Source organism: Barbus barbus (genome assembly GCF_936440315.1).
Source record: "Barbus barbus genome assembly, chromosome: 30".
NCBI classification, from domain to species: Eukaryota; Metazoa; Chordata; class Actinopteri; order Cypriniformes; family Cyprinidae; genus Barbus; species Barbus barbus.
The window spans coordinates 8,695,392-8,718,957 of NC_136758.1; the positions used below are offsets into that span (position 1 = coordinate 8,695,392).

Below are 23,566 nucleotides of genomic sequence, written 5' to 3' on the forward strand. Positions count from 1 at the left end.
TTATTTTTCTCTTATGAAATTAATACTTTTATTCAGCAAGGATTAAAGTAACAGATTCGCTAAAGTTGTCACAAAAAAAGTTATTTCAAATAAATGCTGTTCTTCTTTTTAAAACCTTCTATTCGTCAAAAAATGGATCACAGTTTCCACAAAACTATTGCACATCACAACTGATTTGTGTATGTTTCTTGAGCACAGAATAATCATATTAGAATGATTTCTGAAGGATCATGTGACACTGAAGACTGAAGTAATGATTCTGAAAATGTAGCTTTCCATCAAAGACTTTAAAGATTGTAAAATTTTGAAATAGAAAACAGTTTTGAAATAAAAATCATTTTATACAGACTTGGGAAGAGGTGGGAAACTTCTTTCAAAAATATTAAGAATATTATAAAACTTTCAAATGGCTGTGTAAAGTTACTGAATAATGTCAAATAACTATTGAAGAAACTTTATTTTGACATTTTAAGTCGATAATTTGGCATGCCTTGAATTTGAACATTTTATGAATGGAAGGAATGTAAATTTTGAAATCATATTATTGTAACCTGTGCATTTAAGTTCATTAATATCAATCACCTTTGTCCAGATTAACAGGCTCATTTCTTGAAATTTTTTATTAAGAAATCTTCAATCCCTCTGTTTATTTTATTATATTTTTTCATGATCACATGTAGATGAACAAATGTATTTGCAGGGATTCCCTGAATAATTCACACCTTATGTCCTACCTGATTCAGAGCTATATCTAGCATGTTATCAATGTAAGGGACATTCGGTTGTGACAGCAAGACCCAAAGCACTTGAAGATAGTGTGACAGGAGAGAGCGCAGTTGCCATGGAGACCTCGCAGGAGCACTTGAACTTTCAGTTATCTGACACTTAAAGCTCAAGATAGAAGCTGTCACTCAAACGCAGCGTGCTGTCCTCCCTAAACGACTTGAGTGATGTGAGTGCATGAAACAGACAAGATGGACACTGAGTTGTGTCAGCCAACTTTATTGAATCTACATATTTAACAGAGACCAAATAAAATGAATTTCTTAGAATGATAGCATTATGTCAACATTTTCAGAATGTGAAGCTGAAGTTGCCACAGCAGGTTTTTTGTCAAAATTATAAACCCAAAAGTTAAGTGGTACTGAATTTAGCAAGAGCCTAAACACAAATTAAAACAATATGTAACAAAGAGGGCTGTTGTATCAAACCACTACTATATGACGTGACTTTTTTTAGATTTATTTTTTGGTGTTTTGCATTTTACTGTGATAGGACAGTGTAGAGCTGACAGGAAGCGGAGAGAGAGAGGGGGGCGGGATACGGAAAGGTCTTCGAGCTGGGATTCGAACTTGGGACGCCGTAGCACAATGGCACTATGTCAGCGCAATGCCCAGAAGACTATCTGCACCAACTTTGCTTTTATGTTTTTAATCGTTTTATGTTCTGAATCGTTACATGCTCTATTGTAATTGTCCAATACTAGCCTATTTTATACATGCAACTTAGCCAGGCTTACTGTAAATGAAAAAAAAAGAATAATAGTTTCATGCATTTTACTGTAAACTACATCCATAGAGTGCTGCAGGAAATTAGTTTTACAACTTTTTTTGCACTTCCGGTTCCATTGTTCTGAAATCAGTGTTTTTTTAGTTAACAAAAGCTCAATATATTTTTAATGTTTTATTTTAGGGCATAAAATGCATCATACCGTACTCATGATTTTTTAAAGCATTTACATGTCTTGAAATAGGCTTAGACTCTTAAAAATAAAGGTTCTTTATTGGCATCAATGGTTCCACAAAGAACCTTTACCATCCATGGAAGCTTTTCATTCCACAAAAGGTTCTTTACAGTAGAAAAATGTTCTTTGGATTATTAAAATCTAAAGAAAAAAATGGTTCTTTTAAGAACTGTTCACTGAAAGGTCCTTTGGGGAACCAAAACTGGTTCTATGGCATCACTGTGAAAACCCCCTTTTGTAACCTTTATTCTTGTAACAAGTGGCTAAAAGGGACTACAAAGGTTGTTTGGGATATTAAACGTGATCATGCTGAATGTGTAAACTCATCTACTCACTAGTCCACTTTTATAAAATTGGTGTGTTTATTGTATTCCTGCAAATAAATATTTGTTGGAAGCTTATTAGTAATGATGTTGAAGTCATACGACTGTGTAGTTTATTTAGACTAACTTAATTATTTTTTTTTTTACTTAGCAATAGTATTTAGGCTTAAAATCCATTAAAGTTCTGTTCATTTGATTTAGTTTTGGCATTTTTTCCCCCCACTTTATTAGAATAGGACAGTGTAGAAATGACAGGAAGCAAAGTTTTAGAGGGGGGGGGGGGGGTGGGGGTGGATCAGGAAAGGTCCTCGAGCCAGGATTCAAACTTGGGATGCCTGTAGTGCAATGGCACTATTTGTCGACACGCTGCCCACGAGGCTATCGGTGCCGACATAAAGTTGTGTTCATTTGTGAAGATTATCATGATAAACAAAAATGTCAGAATTATAAACTTATGTTGTTAACAGAGCTACATTTCTGTGATAATCCAAAAGCCATTATAAATATTGTTTCAAAGAAACCAGTGTGATGCAAACTTTCAGACTGGTCTAAAAAATACAGCATCCCATCCTCCATGACACACTCCAAATCTCAAACTTGAGTTTAAAGAAAATCAAGTTTCCCACTCTTAGGACTTTGTGGTGATGTTCATATACACACAACCTGTAAATACACTCCATTCGAAATGATGCACCAAATTGCTGCCAAACCTTGACCCCCTGACTCTCCCATTACCAGTAAAAGACAGAATTCTAGTGTATACCATAAGAATTGGAACAAAGCCCTACTGTATTGCCACTTAAACCTCTTTTAGCCACAACAAAAAAAGTATTTCCGGAACAAAATGAATGGGTATCGTGAGGTGAAATTGGCAGTCATTTTCAAATGTCCAGTTGACTCATTTAATTTTTCAGTGTCATCACTCCTTCAACCACTAAATATACAAGTTATACAACAAAAATGGACAAGACTGGCTATCCTATTTTCGCCAAAAGTTCAATTTTAGCCTTTAAAATACACTGCATGCTACACAGCTCGTTTAAAGTAATTATGTTCCATCTTGAGATCATCATGTAACAGCAAAAGCAGAAATTATGCCTCAAAATCTTTAAAATAACTAAGAACTTTCCATCCCTATACACAGAAACACAAATTCCTTTAATTCCTTAAAAAATCACCGAAAATCCAACCAGGACTGAAGAAGCCAATTGGAGTAAAAAGCTCTTGATGTGGCCAAATGCACTAGCACAAGCTCTTTTTCCAATAGAGGATAAATGTGCAGGGCTGTTTACTCAACCAGTGCTATGACTCCCAAAATAGCCTGACTTCAGGAATGAGAATTTCAGATGGGCCTTGTGCTAAAGAAGAGTTGTCTTAGAATGTTTTTTGTGTACTTATTCAAATGGAGTTTCATGAATAAAGCTAGTCTCTGTGACAGTTATAGTTCATAATTATAGCAGACGTTCAAAGCCACATTTGACAGACTCCAGGTGGAAGATGCGTTCGTGCCAAGACAAGGCTTCCCCAATTTACTGTTTGCAAACCCTGAGGGTGCCCAACACCAAACCCAAGAGCTGTTTCTGTGGTTTACAAGATGATTTAATGTGCACTAAGTAGAACTCTAGCAAATATACAGCTTTTAATATGCAGCTCCTCTGGTTGCCAAATGTTTTTTTGGTTATTTCTTTCTTTGTTGGGTCGGTAGCCTCCATAACATGCTTAGAATCATAAAATTTAACTTCCTTTTGATTTTTTTGTTTTATTAAAAATGTCATGATACCCATATGGAATTTCTTGAACCTTCATAATCCCTTCTCTATTGTAAAAAACTTTAACAAACAAGAGGGCTCAGCTGTATAAAGACCCACACCGATTCACTGGCACAATATACAGTAATAGAAAATATACTAAAATCTACTAAATAAAATCTGCATTCTAGTAAATCATGCGCAACACAATTTTTCAAAACTGAAATCATCTGCCAGCAATTTGTTTTCTGGCCACAGTCTCCCCTGCACATATGGAATATGGATGAAATACACTGGCCCACCAACCATGTCTGTCAGAACTCTTCCTCTATGGTTTCCACATTCCCTTCTTTTTCCTCCTCATTCGTGACACTGTCTTCCCCACTTCCTGCACTGTAAATAAAACGATAATAGAACAGCGTGTATCCATATGACTGCTACATCATAATATTTGCATGGTTACTTTTTCGCTATGCCAATGACAATAAAGCTGACATAAACTCATAAAAAGAAAGATTTATAATAAATAGATCTTTTCATGTCAAAACCGCATCTGCTGTATTTGCATCGAGTAAGATGATTTTATTTTGATGGGTATGGTTCACAAGAGAGGATGTCAAACCTTTCATTAAAACTGGGATAAATACTTTAACGCACTGTTAAATCTTTGCATTGAACAGATTTGTTCCGCTCCGTGATAATCATAACACATATTCACTGCAAATAAATGTGCACATTATTTTTAAACCCCATCATTCATATGTCTCCATACCTCTTCTGCGTTTTGCTTTCAGTGCTGTCATGATCCTCTTCCGCAGACTCATTTTCCATATGGATGGCCTTTTTCGTTTCTCCCTTTGATCTCACAAAATTTTCATCAAGACCTGCTTGTTCCAAAGTATTCCTGTATCTGCGTTCAGCATTATTCTTGGCATTTTTCTGAAAGCATTAGGTATATGCATATGGTACAATATGAAAGTTACATTATTTGGAAGAAGAATGGATTTTGAAAATGAAGTAGTGTACCTGCGACACCTGCTCAAACAGGTACGGGCGAGCTGTTACTCGGGTTTTGATTTCCTTCAGCTCTTTTTGATAATCTTTCATCCTCTCCAGATCAGCTTGCCTACATTAACAACAACTCATAATCAGTTCTTGCATTCCTGGCTTGTCCTCAGACATTTTTTTTTTTTCAAAGTGCTCACCGGTTCTGTTTGAGTTTCTCTTGGTAGACCTCTTTAAGACTTTTATGAGGGTCCATTGCCTTGGCTCTCATTGCTACTGCCCTGCTCATGGCTTGAGACTTGATTCTGTGCTGCTTCATCCACTTTGCATTCTCCTGCTCCTTGAGGTCCTTCAGCTCCAGAGATCTCCTGTATGACAGATTATAGGATAATTATTATGATAATAAAAAAGCAAATTTTAATTGGTAAATCAACACTTCATTTTAGTGGAATAAATCCAGTTAACTATATGTGCATATATAACATCTATTATGCGCATACAGTTAATAATAAATAATGTTTTTTCCAAGTTCACAAAATAACAGTCATTTAAGGGCCCAAATATGTTGCATACGAGGTACAAAATAGATACAATAGATATAATATAATAAATAAATACAACAGACACAAAATAAAATAACTAAAATGTATGTAATTTACTTCTGTAATGACATATTTCTGAATATATTTCTAAAATAATTTTTTTCCAAATCTATTTGACATTATTTTCTATTGTTTAAATAATGTATTTTATAATTGTTTATTGCTTTATTAAAATAGCCATACAACTCTAATACAATTTTTATTTAATTTAATTTGTGTTTAAGTATTGTAAAGATGTTTGAAAGTGCATTTTAAAAGTGTGGAACCAACAATACTAGCCTAAAACGATGCTAAATTTGCTATTTGCATTAACCAATAGCCTGTGCAGCCAACAGGATTTATGAAAAATTACAAATAACAGTGAAGTCAAGAATTGTGCAAAAAAGACCATGCATGTGTTTTGTGTATTATAAAAGAATATAGGATTACTTTAACTTTAATGATTTTAGTCATTAAAAAGTTTTATAAAATTAGGAAGAGGCAGGCTCACCTTACAGCCATGGATCTTTTCCTGGCAGCATCGGTTATGTAAGTCGGAAGAGTGTCCATAGACAGTGATGTTAGGCCACCAAATGAACTGCTCCTCTTTAGATTCGTCTTGTCTGTAGATTTCTAGTCAAGAAAAATAGCATATTATACAAAACACATTCCTTATAGGAATTGCATTAAATTAATCTAAACTAAATACAACCCGAATTCCGGAAATGTTGGAACATTTTTTTAAATTTGAATAAAATGAAAACTAAAAGACTTTCAAATCACATGAGCCAATATTTTATTCACAATAGATAATGGAGAACATAACAAATATTTAAACGGATAAATTTTACACTTTTATCCACTAAATTAGTTCATTTAAAATTTGATGCCTGCTACAGGTCTCAAAAATTTGGCACGGGGGCAAAAAAGGGCTGAAAAAGCAAGAAATTTTGAAAAGATTCAGCTGGGAGAACATCTAGCAACTAATTAAGTTAACTGACATCAGGTCTGTAACATGATTAGCTATAAAAAGGATGTCTTAGAGAGGCAGAGTCTCTCAGAAGTAAAGATGGGCAGAGGCTCTCCAATCTGTGAAAGAGTGCGTAAAAAGATTGTGGAATACTTTGCAAATCTCATCATCTACAATGCATAACATCATCAAAAGATTCTCTGTGCGTAAGGGACAAGGCAAAGACCTTTGTTGGATGCCCATGGTCTTCGGGCCCTCAGACGACACTGCATCACTCATCGACATGATTCTGTCATTGACATTACTAAAAGGGCCCAGGAATACTTCCAGAATCCACTGTCGGTAAACACAATACGCCATGCCATCTGTAGATACCAACTAAAGCTCTATCATGCAAAAAGGAAGCCATATGTGAACATGGTCCAGAAGCGCCGTCGTGTCATGGGGGCCAAGGCTTATTTAAAATGGACTGTTTCAAAGTGGAAAATTGTTCTATGGTCAGACGAGTCCAAATTTGACATTCTTTTTGGAAATCATGGACGCCGTGTCCTCCGTGCTAAAGAGGAGGGAGACCTTCCAGCATGTTTTCAGCGTTCAGTTCAAAAGCCAGCATCTCTGATGGTAAGGGGGTGCATAAGTGCATACGGTATGGGCAGCTTGCATGTTTTGGAAGGCACTATGAATGCTGAAAGGTATATAAAGGTTTTAGAGCAACATATGCTCCCCTCCAGACAACGTGTATTTCAGCAGGACAATGCAAAACCACATATTGCAAGTATTACAACATCATGGCTTCATAGTAGAAGAGTCCGGGTGCTGAATTGGCCTGCCTGCAGTCCAGATCTTTCACCTATAGAGAACATTTGGCGCATCATTAAACAAAAAATACGTCAAAGATGACCACGAACTCTTCAGCAGCTGGAAACCTATATCAGGCAAGAATGGGAACAAATTCCAACACCAAAACTCCGGAAACTCATAACCTCGATGCCCAGACGTCTTCAAACTGTTTTGAAAAGAAGAGGAGATGCTACACCATGGTAAAAATGCTCCCGTCCCAACTATTTTGAGACCTGTAGCAGGCATCAAATTTGAAATGAGCTTGTTTTGTGCATAAAATTGTTATCTATGTTCTATTTTGGATAAAATATTGGCTCGTGTGATTTGAAATTCTTTTAGTTTTCATTTTATTAAATTTAAAAAACGTCCCAACATTTCCGGAATTCGGGTTGTAATCTAGATAGCAACCTGTGGGTTTTCTGGGCTCCTGTGACGTGGCTGTAGCGTGGACGTGTGCAGCTGGAAGGGTTTACAGTGAGTGACATCTCTCCTCTCTGCTGCCTCCATTGCCTTTTGTTGAAAGGCCTGGTAGAGTTTATCAAAGTCAGGCACGGCAGCGTTAGTTTTAGGTCTGAAGGCCAGCTTCTGGTCCAAGTAACCCAGCATCTTGCTTTTGCTCTTCTGAGCACTGCGAGTCTGTCTATCTGCACTGGGTTCCAGCCTTTGAATGGGTGCTAAGGAGGCTTTCAGAGTCTCCTGAGCTCTCAGATGAATGCGAATCTGCCTTTGCTGCTCCTGCTCTGAACCAGCATCACATAAATACAGGTTTAGAATGTGAGTAAATGACGATGTTTTAAATATTCAAATGAAAGTTGAATTAAAATTTTTGTGTGACCTTTTTCTTTAAATACGTTACTTATGAAAAGTTCAGATGGAAAAGCATTTTTTTTTCTCAGGCTCTATGCTCTATGCTTATGTTTAGTTGTTTCCCTTTGATAGCAATGAAAATAATCTATTAATTGCCATTAACGTGAAATTACTAGACCTACACATACAGTAGGAGCCTGATAAAAATGCTAATTTTAAAAGAAAATTTCAAATGGGACTTTGAGGCTTTTGCATCTGAACTCTTCATATTGAGTTTAGTACATACAAGAGCATATAAAATAATATTATACTTTATTTTGATAAATATTCAAATAAATGGCACCTTTCAATTTTTCAGAGAAGCTGGGGTCTGAGACCACTTTCGGTACAGGTTTTCTCACACAAATTTGTTCTGTTTTTTCAGTTTTATCGGCAGAGACCATCTCCTCCTTCAGCCTCTCTCGCTTCTTCTCCTCCCTCTTGTGGAACCTGAAGGGCTTCTGCATGGTCAAGAGGAAATCTCTCCTCTGCTCACGACCTTCCTTCCTCAAGCGCTCTTGTTCATGGATGAGTCCATCATAAAGAGGCTTTGAGACGTGCTCAGGGACGGGAGCGACACAAAACTGTTTCTGACACTCGGCCAGGTCTGCCTCCTCCTTGGCTTTCTGTGAATCCTGGGGGAGAGGCGTCCTCTGTCTCTCTGTCACTGTTCCCAAAGAATTAGTTCCAGTAGTTCTTGGTGCCTTGACTCCATTTGAGGTTAAATTCGGCAGAATCACCTTTGAACTGAGAACAAGATTCAGTACAAGATCTATCATCATTATCAAATTTAAGATTTGAATTACCTGTGATGTTTGCGGTTCTCAGAGTTTCGCCCATCATGATCGCTGATGCTCTGCTGGGGTATTTTGGATTTAAGTATCCATTCAGTGCTCGAGGCGAGCAGGGAGTTCTGCAGGAGCCTCTTCTCCAGGCCATTCTGGTGCCGAAACTCTAATTTCTCCAGCTGCTGCTTGCGTTTGGCCTTCAGAGCCTCCAAATGCAACTCAAGAGATACTTCAGACTTATCTCTATCCTCATTACAGGACAGCAGGCTTTCTGAAACATGCACATTGTCTCCCTCTTCAAATCTAGAGACATCTAAAGTGGGAGAGATCTGGACAGAATATCTGTATTTAGTGTGTTTGTAGGATTAATGAATTGTTTTACTTTTGAAATAAGAAAGGAGCTGAAAGAAAGAGCCACCAAAATATAATTAAAATTTTGTATTTAAAAACACTACTTAAAATTTATTATGACATGCAATGTAAGTAAAACTACTCTAAACAATATTTTGGGAGTCTACATTAAATATTTGTACAGTATTTAATATTGTTATTAGACTGGCTGAACAATTAGCACTGATTTCCATGAATGCAAGCACTAGCATAAATAATTATTTATTTATCAAACCGATTATATATATGTGTGTGTGTGTGTGTGCGCGCATGTTTATGTGGTTTATGAGGACACAAATTTGTATAATGACATAGGTATTACAATATGAAGGTGGTTTATGAGGACACTATGTCATTCACCGTAATTCAAAAGGCTTAAAAAACATACTAAATGGTGTTTTTTTGAAAATCTAAAAATGCACAAAGTTTCCTGTCAGGGCTAAGTTTAGGTGTAGGGTTGGTGTAGGGCAATAGCACACACAGTTTGTTCAGTATAAAAACCATTACGCCTATGGAGAGTCCCCATAAACCACAAAAACCAACGTGTGTGTGTGTGTGTGTGTGTGTGTGTGTGTGTGTGTGTGTGAAAGAAAATAACATTGCTTGTTATCATTATTGACGATAAAATAATAAAATATTGACGTTGTCTTTTGTTGTTGCTTTTTCTGAGCTGTTACTTCAACAGCGTAAATGTTGTTACTATGGCAACCCCAAACGCGCATAGTTACGCTCTGTTATTGTTGTTCGCCTTCGCCAAAAGCGATTCAAAATTAACTGTCTAAACAACAGCAAAAGCAGATTAATCAATGTTGAATCGATAAATACTTTGGAAAATATCAGATGTGTTTCTATTTGAACTCAAACTCTGGCACTCCATCCCCTCTTCCGCCATTATTGATTTTTTTCTCACCGTTGTCATCTGATCCATGGTGTGATCAGGCCCGCTATGAGGACATCATTCAGACACTCATCCATCAACTCTAAAAGATCAAGACACACTCCATTTCCCTGGAATCGGCAGATATCATGATCTCCACCCACCGGCGCCTGAGCACGACACTGAATCCTGAGTTTATCACAATAGTGATGTCTTCCAGGAATGCTAGATACAGAATAGCATCTGTTTCTCAGCAAACACTGTATGCAGCAACAAAACACACATACATGTCGCCTACGTTCATGTTTAAAGTAACTAAACCCACTTGACTTTATCCTCCACGACGGCAGGTGGCGCTAAAGGTAACATGCGAAAGGTAACCATCGTGCTACCATCTCTGAAGAAGAACTCAGAAGTGAAAGTGTTTTAAAAGACACTACTTTTACGCTGTCATTTTATACTGCTGTTTGTGACATGCATTTCGCTTGTAAAGTGAAGACAAATGAAATGTTTTGAGAGCGTCCATGATTCGTTTTGATTATTTCAGTGGCTTTTAACATCCGGAAGGAGTATAGCAAACAGAACTCTTACGTGATCTCTATTAACAACAACATGGCTGGGTGATAGATAGCGTACCGTTATTGTCAATGTCAGGACAAATATAACGAAGAGATTTAGATATTTACCTTTAGGCTTGTTAGTTGTAACACGTGTGTGTTTTTTCGCTACAATGTTCACTTTTGCGAAAGCTAAACTAGCAGTGTTCGGGATTGGACGGCAGTGTGTTGCACTGAGGGCACTCAATGGAGCGCAAGCGGTGCGTAACGTTAGAGGATCTGCGTCCCCCGAAGGAGATGAGGAATCCAGCACTTCTGAAAACGAGCTCTTTGATATTATAATATCCGGCGGGGGAATGGTGGGCACCGCTATGGCGTGTTCTTTGGGTGAGTGAGTGTCCCTAACGTGCACCCAGCCTGCTTTTGCCCCTCGCCTCCATTCTCCCACGCTGCACTTCCCAGTTGTAATTAAGTCCTTCCCGTGACTTTTCTTTACCCTTGTTTTTTCACACAAAGAGAGGTTGTTATATTTGATTAAAGTGTTTTGGCTGGAGGTGATGAAGGGTGCAATTGCGGTTGTACAACAATGACATTCTCATGCCTGTAGGAGGATGCTAAAGTAAGCAGCGTGCAATCAACGCACAGATTTAATGCAAACTTTAGCAAGTTCTAAGGTAAAATATGCAAAATTAGAGAAGAAATAACATCGCAGGGATTTAGAAAGGAATGAAAATATATCTTCCTGCATTTAATCTGTGTGCTTCTTTCAGGTCTAGATCCAAATTTGGCAGGGAAGAAGATTCTCCTGCTGGAAGCTGGTCACAAAAAAGAGATGCACAGGGTTCCAGAGACCTACAGTACAAGGGTCAGCTCCATCAGCCCAGGCTCAGCAACGCTTCTTAGTGGTGCGGATTTGTGTAGCTTTTTACATTTGCTTTCTGTGTGGTTCATATGGCACTCATGGTATATAGAGGAACACCCTACAAGCCATTTTATCTACCTAGGGTAGTTCCAAAAATAATCATAATTCTTAATTTAGTTATCCATGTCTTCCTAAAATAGACAAAGAGCACCATGAAATACAAAATAGAATCTAGTCTCTTAAAAACCATATTGTTGCTGTTGAAGTTGTTAACAAAAACCGTTAGAAATATTTTTCATTAATTGAAATAGGTAATAAAACTGGTAACACTTTACAATTAAGGTTCCGTTTCTTAACTATATTTAATGCATTACCTAACATTAACTTACAAGGTGCAATGCATTTGTTACAGTATTTATTCATCTTTGTTAATGCTAGTTAATAAAAATACAAATGTTCATTGTTAGTTACTGTTAGCTGAGGTCAGGTCCATTTACATTAAAAGATACAACTTTTCATTTTATTAATGTAGTAAATATTGGATTTAGCATTAACTAAGATTAATAAATGCTTTTTCATTGTTCATTGTTAGTTCATGTTAACAAATGGAACCTTATTAAAGTGTTACCATAAAATATAAAAAAAAACTCATGGAACTGTTGAATTGATGCCTTGGCAATTAACTAAAATAAATGTTTGAGTTAAAGTTGTAAAATAACTAAAACTTGAATAAAAATAAGGCTAAATAGAAATTTAAAATTCATAAATCAATAAAATAAGTTTTTAGTTTAGTAAACTAAAATGTATTTATTACTATAATGGTATGTAATAATTCACTGGGGAACAGAATATATTGTTTTTATTTAAATTGTTCACTCCTTAATGACTTTAATTTTGAAAAAAAAAAAAAGGAGATTTTAGATAGCCAGTTAGATGTGATGCCACAGACATTGAGCCACCTTCCGTTGCCAGGCACCACAGTGTGTTATGTTGAACAAAACATATGCTTTTGATTCTGTCCACAGAATGCATGTTTGCATTATGGGCAATGTTGGGCATCGTTTAGAACCAGTACTTTGGGTAATGTGGATGCACAATCCAATCATAAGGTCTGTGGTGAGGATAAGTACATCTGTTCCATTCAAAGCTCTGAAGCTGCACTCCTGTCATTAAAACTATTTACAGTATAATGTTTGTATATGAAAGATTCACCAGGAAGTAGGTCAGTAGGTAGCTTTCTCTCTTGCACAGTGTACTTTTTCCATTATTACATTTAGCTCTGGTTGGATATGATAAAGGATCAACTTTTTAATTGTGTCCTATTGTGTTACAGGTCTTGGTGCTTGGGACCATATTGTAAATATGAGATGCAAGCCGTATAATAAAATGCAGGTCAGTAAAACCAGTATGTTGTAATACAGTGATTACTTGGGCGGTGCTGTTATGCAATGATAGTATCACATTCTACTGACTGAGAATCATATTCATGCACCACAGTGTTATCTGGCACTTCATAGAATGTCCATCAAAACACCCTACTAAGTATAGTGCCTTTTTACAATTAAAAATGTAAATGGAGTAATCAAATATCACACCAAAAGAAACTCACATCATTTAAAAGCAACTAACCACTAAATCAAAACACATTGTGTAACCAACACAGTTATTTACTATAACCTTACCTGCTTATTTTCCTGAGAGCAGGAGGCCGCTCCATTAAAAACAGCTGTATCGTGTTTTGCTCATCGTTGTTTGCCTCATCACACTGTAAGCAGCCACCCATAAATTAATGCTACTGAACCACAGCCTCCGAATACAAAACATACATTAGAGATGCAGAACCTCAAACTCCGCATCGCAACCTGACAGTTTAGCTTGGTTTTGCTTGCAGCCACAGTTTATCTATTAGAGTCTTATTTAGCGGGATGACATAAATCTAACTGTCTACTAATTACGAAGATTCATGTGAGATGCTGGGAGAGACGTTAAAAGCTGTGGAGACTGTGGAGATAACAAGTAAAAGGCCCCTTCGTTTACTATGCTGTGGTGGGGTTTCTCTTGTAAGATGTGGATTTTTCGCTGCCAGAATGAAATCTTGTGGTTTCTGGGCAAACTAAGGGGTGTCATCTGTTTGCACTTTATAGTAATATAGCTAACCCATTATACCTTTCCTGTATCCTTTAAGAATTTCTTTTTTGTTTGTGAGTGCATTTATGTCCAAACAAGGATGAAATTGCAAAGGAACTGAGCTAGGTTCCCTCTTGCCCTCCAATTAAATTCAAGCGGTTGGAGGAAAGTGACTAAAGCGGGCTTGGGAAGTGCCATGTTCCAGAAAAAAGTGTGGAGGTTCCCCAAAGTGTTATCAGCTAGATTTGTTTCCCTCCACAGTGGTCTGAATCTTTTCTGGTATCGTTGTTACAGAAATGATCGCGTTAAAAGGGTCATTTTGGCAAGGGAAGATTTAATTTGGCAGCGACTGGACGTACATAGCAACTCCAAAACTTATCAACAGCTGTGTTTTTCCTATGTGTAAAATCCTTTATAATTGTGGGTTGGTCACGTTTTAAATCTTCCACGTAACCATGTATCAAAAATTGCAAAACCACTACTATTAGTGGTTTTAGCATGGCTGTATAACAAGAAGGATAGAACGGTCCTTCTGAATCCATGTTACTCATGGATTTAATTGTTTGCCAGTCACCTTAGTTACAAGTCATTTTAGTTTTTAAAATATAGCTGCATCCATCACCAAGACCTTTTGCATTTAAAACCATCTGCATGTTTTATTAACTAAGTTGCAAGGCAACTCTGATGAAACAAACTTAGCTCGACAGTAATGTTTGCATATTTGTTATTTATTATTGGCTTAACTATAAATACAAGCATAAATCGCCATGAAGAATGGCATTTTACATTTCTGCCTCACCCCAGTGCGTTTAAAAAGTCAACCATGCAACCTCAAAGGCTGTTGGTGGCTGATGTTTGGTTAGAGTATCTGGCAAAACTCTTCGCTCAGTCAAACTGCTTTGATGTGTTCAAGTTCAATGCAGCACATGCTCTTTTGGAAATCCATAAATAGTGCCCGAGCGGTCACATAAGGATAGAGTTGTAAACCACAGCAATAATTTGGTTCTTTGCTTTAGGTTTGGGATGCTTGTTCAGATGCCCTGATTACATTTGATAAGGAGAATCTGCAGGACGAGATGGCGTACATCGTTGAGAACGACGTCATCGTAGCCGCCCTCACCAAACAGCTGCAGACACTCTCTGGTAACGGATCCAAATTTTGATGTTTGATGTATATGGATCGATTTATGTGTGTGTTTTGGTAATCATTGCTTCGTACACTGAACTTTGATCATTACATGATGATATATCCCTGATCTTTGCTTTTGCTGTGCTTTTTCCATGTTGCTAAATGTTTTCCCCAGCACTCTCGAGTGCTGAGTGGGCTCCCTGTTAATTAGTTTTAGGGATGGCTTGGCAAATGATGTCACCACAAGCCATTCCTTCCTGTCTTGGCAAAATGTTTATTTGTACTCGTACTCCTTTTGAACATCTTTCTTCTCCTTTTTTTTTTTTTTTTCTCCCTGAAGATTCCACTTCTTTGGACGCATCCGTGTTTTTCCTGCTATTTCGATCATCCAGCACATTACTTTTGGTGGGAGTCAAAAGCCCCACGAGAATTGCCACCCTGTTCAGACACGTGCAGTGGTCTATTGACCCATTTAACAAAACCACATTCCTTTCCAGCCATAGCATCTCACTCGCTCGGGGTGCATGAGCACGGACAGCATTTTACTGTAACATTTTGTTGTTGTGATTAACTAAACCGTTCCAAAGCTCTGCATTTGTCTTTTCCATGCCATGCTCTGTAAAACGGCATATTTTTATAAACGGGCTTTTTTAAAATGCATCTTGCGTTTAACAGATGTGCGGTAGCACGTGCATGTTCACGTGTTTCTGTCAAGTTGGTGCTTTTTAACAGTCTGCTATTTCTGCTGAAGTACTAGACAAATAGTACATGCATCAGCCAGCTGGGGGGTTTTTTTTCAGTTACTCTGCTCTCAAATCAGCAAGAAGCCAATATTTCTCACCCGTGCATGAGAACTAGTGTTCAGTTTTGCGGACAGAATGGTCTCGAAGTCCGAAACATTAGCATAATTCCGGATCTTTTCATGCGCTAGACCGCCAGTGATTCTAAGGAAAGTGGATTTTCTGCTTTCTTTACTTTCGTCCTCTGTTGTGTGCAGGATATTGGCAGCTGGTCATAAGTATTGCATGGTTTACTTGTAGATAAACACCGTTAGTCAGCCGTGGGTGACTTGCCAAAGCCATTAAGAGAATTGTCAATGCTAGCAGGCCTCAACCAGAGAAAGGAAAACAACTTTGTGTTTTATGAGGTGGTTTGATGATCCTTAATTTTTGACTTTGTCACAGCCAAACCCTGTTTGTTTGGATTTTTTCCCATTTCTGAAGTGGAACCGAACAAGATTTGGACTAATGCTCATTTTGTTTCATTTTGATGCATAATGATGTTTTGGTTTGATTATCATTCATGTCTAAACCAGACCATGTTGAAGTGCAGTACCGAACAAAAGTGGTGAAGTACACCTGGCCCCGTCCTTACCATGTCTCTGAGTCCATCCCTTGGGTTCAGGTGTCTCTAGCTAATGGAAAGACTCTCCACACCAAGCTGTTGGTTTGTAGAATTTATCCAGTTTGTCATTTGGTATTACAAACACAACAGTGCATAACTGCATAAGCAAAACCTCAACTTCTTAAGGTAGGTTTGATTGGCTCTTTCAGATTGGTGCTGATGGGCCAAACTCAATGGTGCGGAGAGAGGCTGGCATCCCAACGGTCAAATGGAATTACGATCAATCAGCAGTTGTCGCTGTTCTACATTTGTCTGAGGTATGATGATCTTCCAGTTACAAGTTTAAATCATATTGCTTCTCATGTGTTTTTCACAACTTATTGAATACTGTAATTTGCTCAGAAATGTCACATTGCAGAATTGCATTAACCTTGCAATATTGTTTTTCAGCCCACAGAAAATAACGTAGCCTGGCAGAGGTTCCTACCAACCGGACCCATTGCAATGCTTCCTGTGAGCTGACCATAAGAGTTTATTTTACTTGTAAATGATGTCAGTTGTACTTGATTTGTTTCATTGGCTAGTCGTGATATCGCTTAGTGGTCAGATGGAAAATACATGTGTTTGTAATGGTACTCAAGCCCAGACGTGGTGTATGTGTCTGCTGTGCAGTTGTCAGACACGGAGAGCTCGCTGGTCTGGTCCACCAGTCATCAGCATGCTGAAGAACTTCTACAGCTGGATGAAGAGAGCTTTGTGGATGCCATTAACTCTGCATTTGTGAGTAAACACTGACACTGTTGCCACACATATTGTCCCAACTCTCTAAACTGAACACCTTACGAGCTTGTGCTATTACAATATTGCAACAGTTCATTTTGGTATGTAGAATAACATAATAAAGAAGTGATTTTTGATTGAAATGTCCTATCTGTGCTCTGCATTCTCTTCATTTCGGCTGAATGCCCTCAAACTGACCCTCACACCCTTTTTTTCTCCTTGTTTGCGTTTCCGTCAAAGAAACTCCTCTTTTCCCAAGCTGGCTATTTTTACTGGCCTTACTGGTCGCAGGCCTTTGCATCTGAGTCACGCTTGCCATCAAAACTGGTTTTCTAATTAAGCCCAAGGTTTGCTAGTGATGGTCATTACACCACGGAATGTTTTTTCTACAGACCAAACTTAAATTTGTGGCCTGCTCAGCATTTTACTTTAATTAGGCATGCTTTTTGCATCTATGCTGAATTACCTGTCTTTTAAGACTTTAGTGCTTTTAGTGCACAAAAGGAAGAAGGCATAGCTTACCTCTAGGTCTCAAAATAAAGATGGCATTCAATTAATAAAATCATGTCATTATTTACTTGCCTTCATGTCGTTCTAAACCCATATGACTTTATTTCTTCAAAATGGTGGTGTTCCACTGAAGGATGTTAACGGAGCTCTTTCCCATACAATAAAAAAGCAGCAGTGACCAGGGACTGTCATGATCCCAAAAGGACCAAAAAAGCACTATAAAAGTGAAGTCCATGCTGTGCTCTTTTCCAAGTCCTCTAAAGCAGTGGTTCTCAGCCTTTTTGACTTGAATGTCCCCCATTATAAGGTATTACTTCTGGTATTTTTGTTTTCCTGTTTGTTTTTCCAACTTTTTTTTTTTTTTACAGAAACTAGGAGTGTTGATATATGAATCAACCACAATTCATTCAAACTCGCTTACATCAGAGCACATGAGTCGCATGGACTTTTATGGTGCTTTCCTTTAGTCCTTCTTAAAAAGTCATATGGTTTTGGAATGACATCAGCAGTAGTCATGATTGTCTTTTAACTGACATCATGCTCTCCACTCATCTTAGCTTAACAACTCTATTATGTATAGAGGTTCTTGCACACATCATTCCCACTGTTGTTCACTTCTCTATTTTACTCTCTTCAGTGGAGTAATGAGAACCATTCTGAGCTGGTGGAGACTGCCGGCTCTCTGTTTCGGACGGCCCTTTCTGTCCTGATGCCGGACAGTGGCTCTGCACGTCAGCTTCCACCTAGCGTTGCAGGTATTGGCCCAAAGAGCCGGGTCATGTTCCCACTAGGCATGGGCCATGCCACAGAATACATCCGCCACAGAGTGGCCGTCATTGGGTATGTTTGCAAAGTTGAATGAAACGATTTTTGGTTTGGGTATTTGTTCGGAATTTAATTTTTTTCCCATAAGTATAGAGTCATATGTATATATAAACGAGAAATCTCTCAATATGTTAGGTTTATAGTGCAGCTGTACTGTTTATGTGATTGTCTGAGACCTTTGTGATGATGTATTTCTAAGGTAATATAGAATCCACAAGGAGGAAATTTCGGTAGGTTTGGCCGGTCAAGTTAAATATGGCTCCTCACTGAAGGTTTCCTCTCTATATTTTCAAATTTTTCTAATTTCAGAGATGCTGCACACAGAGTCCATCCTTTAGCAGGCCAAGGTGCCAATCTAGGCTTTGGTGATGTGGCCTATCTCACAAAAGTTCTTAGTCAAGCAGCATTTAATGGAAAAGACCTTGGTAAGTGTTCCAATATCAGCAGCAATCAAGCTGAATGTATGTGTTCACTGGATTTATACTTGTATGACAGATTCCAGAGATGTTGATCAAATGTTTTCATTTAATAAGCATTAGATGAAGTCTTGTAATGTGAAACTCATACATTATATAAGCTATATTGTGAAGAACTGCCTCACGTTGAAGAAACGTGACAAGAAACATGAAGGACTTGAAGACTCTATGTACATTCAGATCTTAGAGTATTTCATACCTGAAGTAGAATATTTTTGGTTCTGAAGAGCTATCAGTGGTTTTTCATAAGCTCTTTTCCATTTTCTTATATTGAGAGTGATCTTTAGTAAAAAGAACTGGTTGTCCTGGAGCGGTATACAGTGTTTTTACTTGTCACTCCTGCCAAGAACTGCTCATAAATTTCTTTGCAGCCACAAATGGAAATCTTATGAGGAACTGTTGACATCAGTTTCTTAGAAATTCATATATGTATAATTAAGAGCAGTAACTGATGTCTTCCATATTCGTTCATATTGCAGATATTTGATTTTGGAGGAAAATTACCTGAATTTTATGGTATGGAATTTTAGTAAATGTGTTAATTTAAGCCAAAAGAACTGCCTTCGTATTGCTAATTAATAGTTATTTTTGTTGTTGTTGTTTTTTTTTTAAATGCAAGGCACGAGATGTGTAGAAGTTGATGCCGTATGATTGAGGTGTAAATCTGGAGAGATTTCTGCAGTTGTAAATTCTGTGCATACAGCAAGTACCAAATGGATAACAGAAAGGACAACTTTTGAAGAAAAAAAAAAAAAAAAAAAAGAGTACTTCACAAGCTTTACTTTTTAACCATTGTTCCTTTGAACTCTAGGAGCCATGCAGCACTTGTTGGAGTTTGAGACTGAACGCCAGCGACACAATCTTCCAATGATGGCAGCCGTTGACCTCATGAAGAGACTGTACTCCACTAATGCTGCCCCTATGGTTCTACTGAGAACCTTCGGCCTGCAGGCTACCAACGCACTGCCTCCACTTAAAGTATGATCACATCTCTTATTCTTCCCACTATTCCTTCAAAATGTCAGATTTATTTTTATTTCCTGCTCTGAAATTATTGGACAGCCTGTTCCCTTCCTCCATCGTATTCCATTATTTTGGACCTTGCTCTTTTCCTTAGCTCTGTGGCAGTCCGCTTATGTTCTCTTTCATTTCTGTCCTCTGTGCCCTTCTTTCTCCACTCTGTTCTGCTTCCAGCTTCAGCCTTCTTTCACCTCTCCAACGTTTGCTCCATCTTTCATTCTTCCTCTTACTTCCCCTCTCTAACCCCATCCCCCCATCTTGTCCTCTGATTACATGCCTTTCTACTCTTATCCGTGCCTGTAATTTACATGGTCAGGAGCTACTACTATGGCTATGTTTAGCCCTAAATTTACTGTTACCGAAAGTGTGTGGGTGGAGTTGCAGGGCTATGCATGGTGGTGTTGGCTTGTGTTTTCACACTCCTTTTATTACAGGCCACTCTTATGAAATGGCTTCATTCCTTTACTAAGTGATTCCAACCAGAGGGCCCGTAACTTGTCTTAAGCCTTGAGGGATATCTCCCACATTTGCTGTTTCTATTATAGATGTTACAGCCAGTTTATGTGCAAATGTAATGTAAGAAGGACTTGTCACCCTTCATGATCAAAAGTGGGAAGATGTACATTTCTCATTATGACTATTGCTTACCTGTAAGTCACTTACCTCAAGTTAAAATGTTTTCTTGTACCCACAGGAGCAGATCATTGCCTACGCCAGCAAGTAAAACACTAGCTGCAAACTGGATGTTTGCTGGATCTCTAATGTTAGATCTGGTCATGGAATGTATGTGTAAAATAATAAATTCTATTTTATTCCTCTGTCTTTGTGGTAAAACATTTTTATGCCATCTTTTCCAATCACCAATATGAAGATGTAACCACTATGCTGCCTTTACTAATAGAACGTAAATGTGCATGTGTACCAAACATGTTTCTTACATGCTTCTGGAAGAACATCAAATTTCATAAATCTCTATATATTGATTTATTTCATAAATCTATATGGACATAACTTATCTGTTCTTATGATTTCACAGACATGATTTATGACCAAAGGTATTCAGTTTTCTACAGACTGGTTGTAGAAAGTTTTCCTGTTGTGGAGCAGCTGTCATAACTAAAATAGGCTATTTTAAGTCAAAGTACATAGCTTTAAGCACGTAATTTGCATTATGATGTAGATTCACTACTGCAGAATTTGTAAGACAAAGGTGTACAACAGAACTGCATTGGGAATTAAGTATTTGTAAGTGATGCAAAATGTATCTGGGCATAAAGTTATATTTTTAATAGAATTCAAGTGTCCTAAATCATAATTTACTAATGAAGACAAATAAAAGTCTACATTTCAGATCGCTCTAGCAACCCTTTAACCAAATCAACTGGTATCTCGCGAGAAGTCACACAAACGCGTGAATATTGGCATGCGGTTGCAGTTTTTATATTTGGCGCAAATTTAATTCGCCCACTGTAGATAATGTAGGTAAACGACTTGACAGTATGCTTCCTATTTTTTATTTCACAAAAAGAGACTGTGTACATTAATCAACACGAATGTAAATGTACCCAAATTAGCCCAAAGGCTAGTTTTCATTGGTAGCCCCTTTGCCAGATGTTATAAGGCCAAAAAACTAGAGGAAAAAAGAAACAAGATAGAAAAAACACTAACAACGAAATTCAACCAAAAATGAAACAAATTATACAAACTGACAATAAAAAATAAATAAATATGTATATAAAAAATAAAAATTGCATTAACATATATTAACAACATTAATGTTCACATTGTTGGTTATTAAGAAGCCATTTCTTAAAATGGTGGTTAAATTATTTAAAGGATGTGCATTCTCTAATTAATTGTGGTATTGAATTCCACAGATGTGATGCTCTGAATGAAAAAACAGCTTGACCAAACGTGGTTCCCCTTCCTAGGTTCACTCAATGCTGCGATGACGTCATCGCTTTGGGAACACCCTCGGTGTGACGAATGTCTGAAGCCCTATTACCATCACGCCAATTTATTGGCCAAATAGCGCTTGGCAACGCCCCTACGCATACGTACCGTATGCTATATCAGCGTTCCGCGCGCTATTTCATCAGATTTCAATTCCTTCAGGAAGCGAATCATCTGTTGCCCGTGGGGAAGCATACTACTTCGTGTTCTCAGCTATTTCCTCGGAAACAAGAGCAGTTTACTCCTCTTAGCGGACACGATGAGTCATAGGAAGTGCATCGAGCCGTGTGAAAGGTTCATCACAGCGGGAGACACACATGACAGGTGCGTGCTTTGCTTAGGCCGTGATCACGCCCAAGCGGCGCTTAGCGGCCTATCCATTTGTCATCACTGTGATAGCCTGCGGCTTAAAGTATTACGCTCGAGGCTCGCGGCCTTTTCGAAAGGCCCTGCGTCTATCCCCCGCCAATCCGTTTCTGCGGTTGCCGAGGCGCCGCATGAGACGATCGCTTGGGGTGACACGTGCGAGTTAGAGCCCATGGAGAGCGGGATGACGGAGTATTCTCCTTTCCTCGCGCTCTCTCCCGGCCATGTTCTAGAGTTAGAAGAGCGTTATGTCGAGCCGGTTGTTTTCGTCAATGACGATTTACGGCCTACCCTGGAGGCCCGCAGCGCGGTTTCCTTTGGTTGTGGCCCGTATGACGATGATGTTTTGTCCACCGCGGCCTCCGATTCAGAGGATTTAATGGCGGAATCCTGCAGTTCTCTCCCTCCGAGCGGACAGGAGAAACGCAATTCCCCTTCTTACAACAAACTTTTAGACGTTGTGACGCGCGCGGTCGACAAATTGGGGCTAGAATGGGACGGTGAGCCGGCGCAAAACCAGGCCCAATCTAAACTGGATGACCGATTTTTAACTAGTCGTACTCCATCCCAGCCCCGTAGGCCTCTTCCCTTCTTTCAAGACCTCCACCAAGAGGTTTCGAGGTCTTGGAAACAGCCTTTTTCGGCGCGGATTACTAATGCTGCTGCCGCTGATTTCGCCACCGTATCCAAAATGGCGGATCACGGTTATGGGGCAATGCCTGCTGTCGAAGAGACGCTTGCGACACACCTCGCGCCTAATTCCGCTCCGTCTTGGAAAGCGCGCCCTATGTTACCGTCCAAGCCATGTAGGATAACCTCCAATTTAATCGGGAAATCTTACATGGCCGCTGGGCAGGCCGCGGCCACGCTACATTCTATGGGTGTGCTTCAAGCCTATCAGGCAGAGCTGGATGAAGGGGAAGGCCTCACTCCTGAGGCTGTTAAGGAGCTCAGGAGAGCTACGGATTTGGCGCTTAGAGCTACCAAACATACAGCTCGAGCAGTGGGAAGGTCTATGGCAGGTTTGGTGTCAGTTGAGCGCCACCTTTGGCTCACTCTTACAGACATCAAAGAAAAGGACAAAACTTTTCTCTTGGACGCTCCCATTTCGAAAGACGGCCTGTTTGGAGATTCAGTCACCACTGTGGTGGAAAAGTTTCGGGCAGCAAAACAACAGTCTGCCGCTTTTCGCCAGCTCATTCCTCGTAGGCCCAGGGAAGCAGAACGTCAACCACCCATGGTTCGTTCACGTTCATCCTCTCTGCACCGTCATCAGGAGGTTCAGCGTAGGGAACCATCGCCTATGGCACCCCCTCGGAAGGATTGGGGTCCTAGGTCTCGTCCACCCATTCGCCCACGTCAGCGCAAACGGATAGACCTGAGCTCGACGGCCATGGCCTCTCGTTCTCAGGCTCCTAGTAGCAGCTCCTGATTCCTTCGCTCGTCTTCGGAGGCCAGGCCCTCCTTCGGAGAGTTTGGTTGGACCGCACAAGCGTATCCGCCTC

At 39.0% G+C, this 23,566-nt stretch overlaps 2 protein-coding genes across 2 annotated transcripts; one reads left to right on the top strand and one right to left on the bottom strand.

Annotated features, from left to right (window-relative positions):
* Positions 1–4,129: 4,129 nt before the first annotated feature.
* Positions 4,130–10,127, bottom strand: fam161b (FAM161 centrosomal protein B; the record flags this gene model as incomplete). The annotated part of the gene is made up of 9 exons (XM_079385449.1): positions 4,130–4,208; positions 4,588–4,754; positions 4,842–4,941; positions 5,021–5,188; positions 5,913–6,034; positions 7,620–7,951; positions 8,362–8,804; positions 8,864–9,158; positions 10,100–10,127. The coding sequence occupies 9 exons, from the start codon at positions 10,125–10,127 to the stop codon at positions 4,130–4,132; spliced, it is 1,734 nt and encodes a 577-aa protein (XP_079241575.1).
* A 384-nt stretch (positions 10,128–10,511) lies between these two features.
* coq6 (coenzyme Q6 monooxygenase) lies at positions 10,512–20,557 on the top strand. The gene is made up of 12 exons (XM_079385673.1): positions 10,512–11,056; positions 11,440–11,574; positions 12,865–12,923; positions 14,675–14,801; positions 16,103–16,233; positions 16,341–16,448; positions 16,582–16,644; positions 16,804–16,911; positions 18,059–18,261; positions 18,556–18,671; positions 19,534–19,700; positions 20,437–20,557. Exons 1-12 carry the CDS (start codon positions 10,843–10,845, stop codon positions 20,464–20,466), a joined length of 1,461 nt encoding a protein of 486 aa, XP_079241799.1. The 5' UTR covers positions 10,512–10,842; the 3' UTR covers positions 20,467–20,557.
* The last annotated feature ends 3,009 nt before the right edge of the window (positions 20,558–23,566 follow it).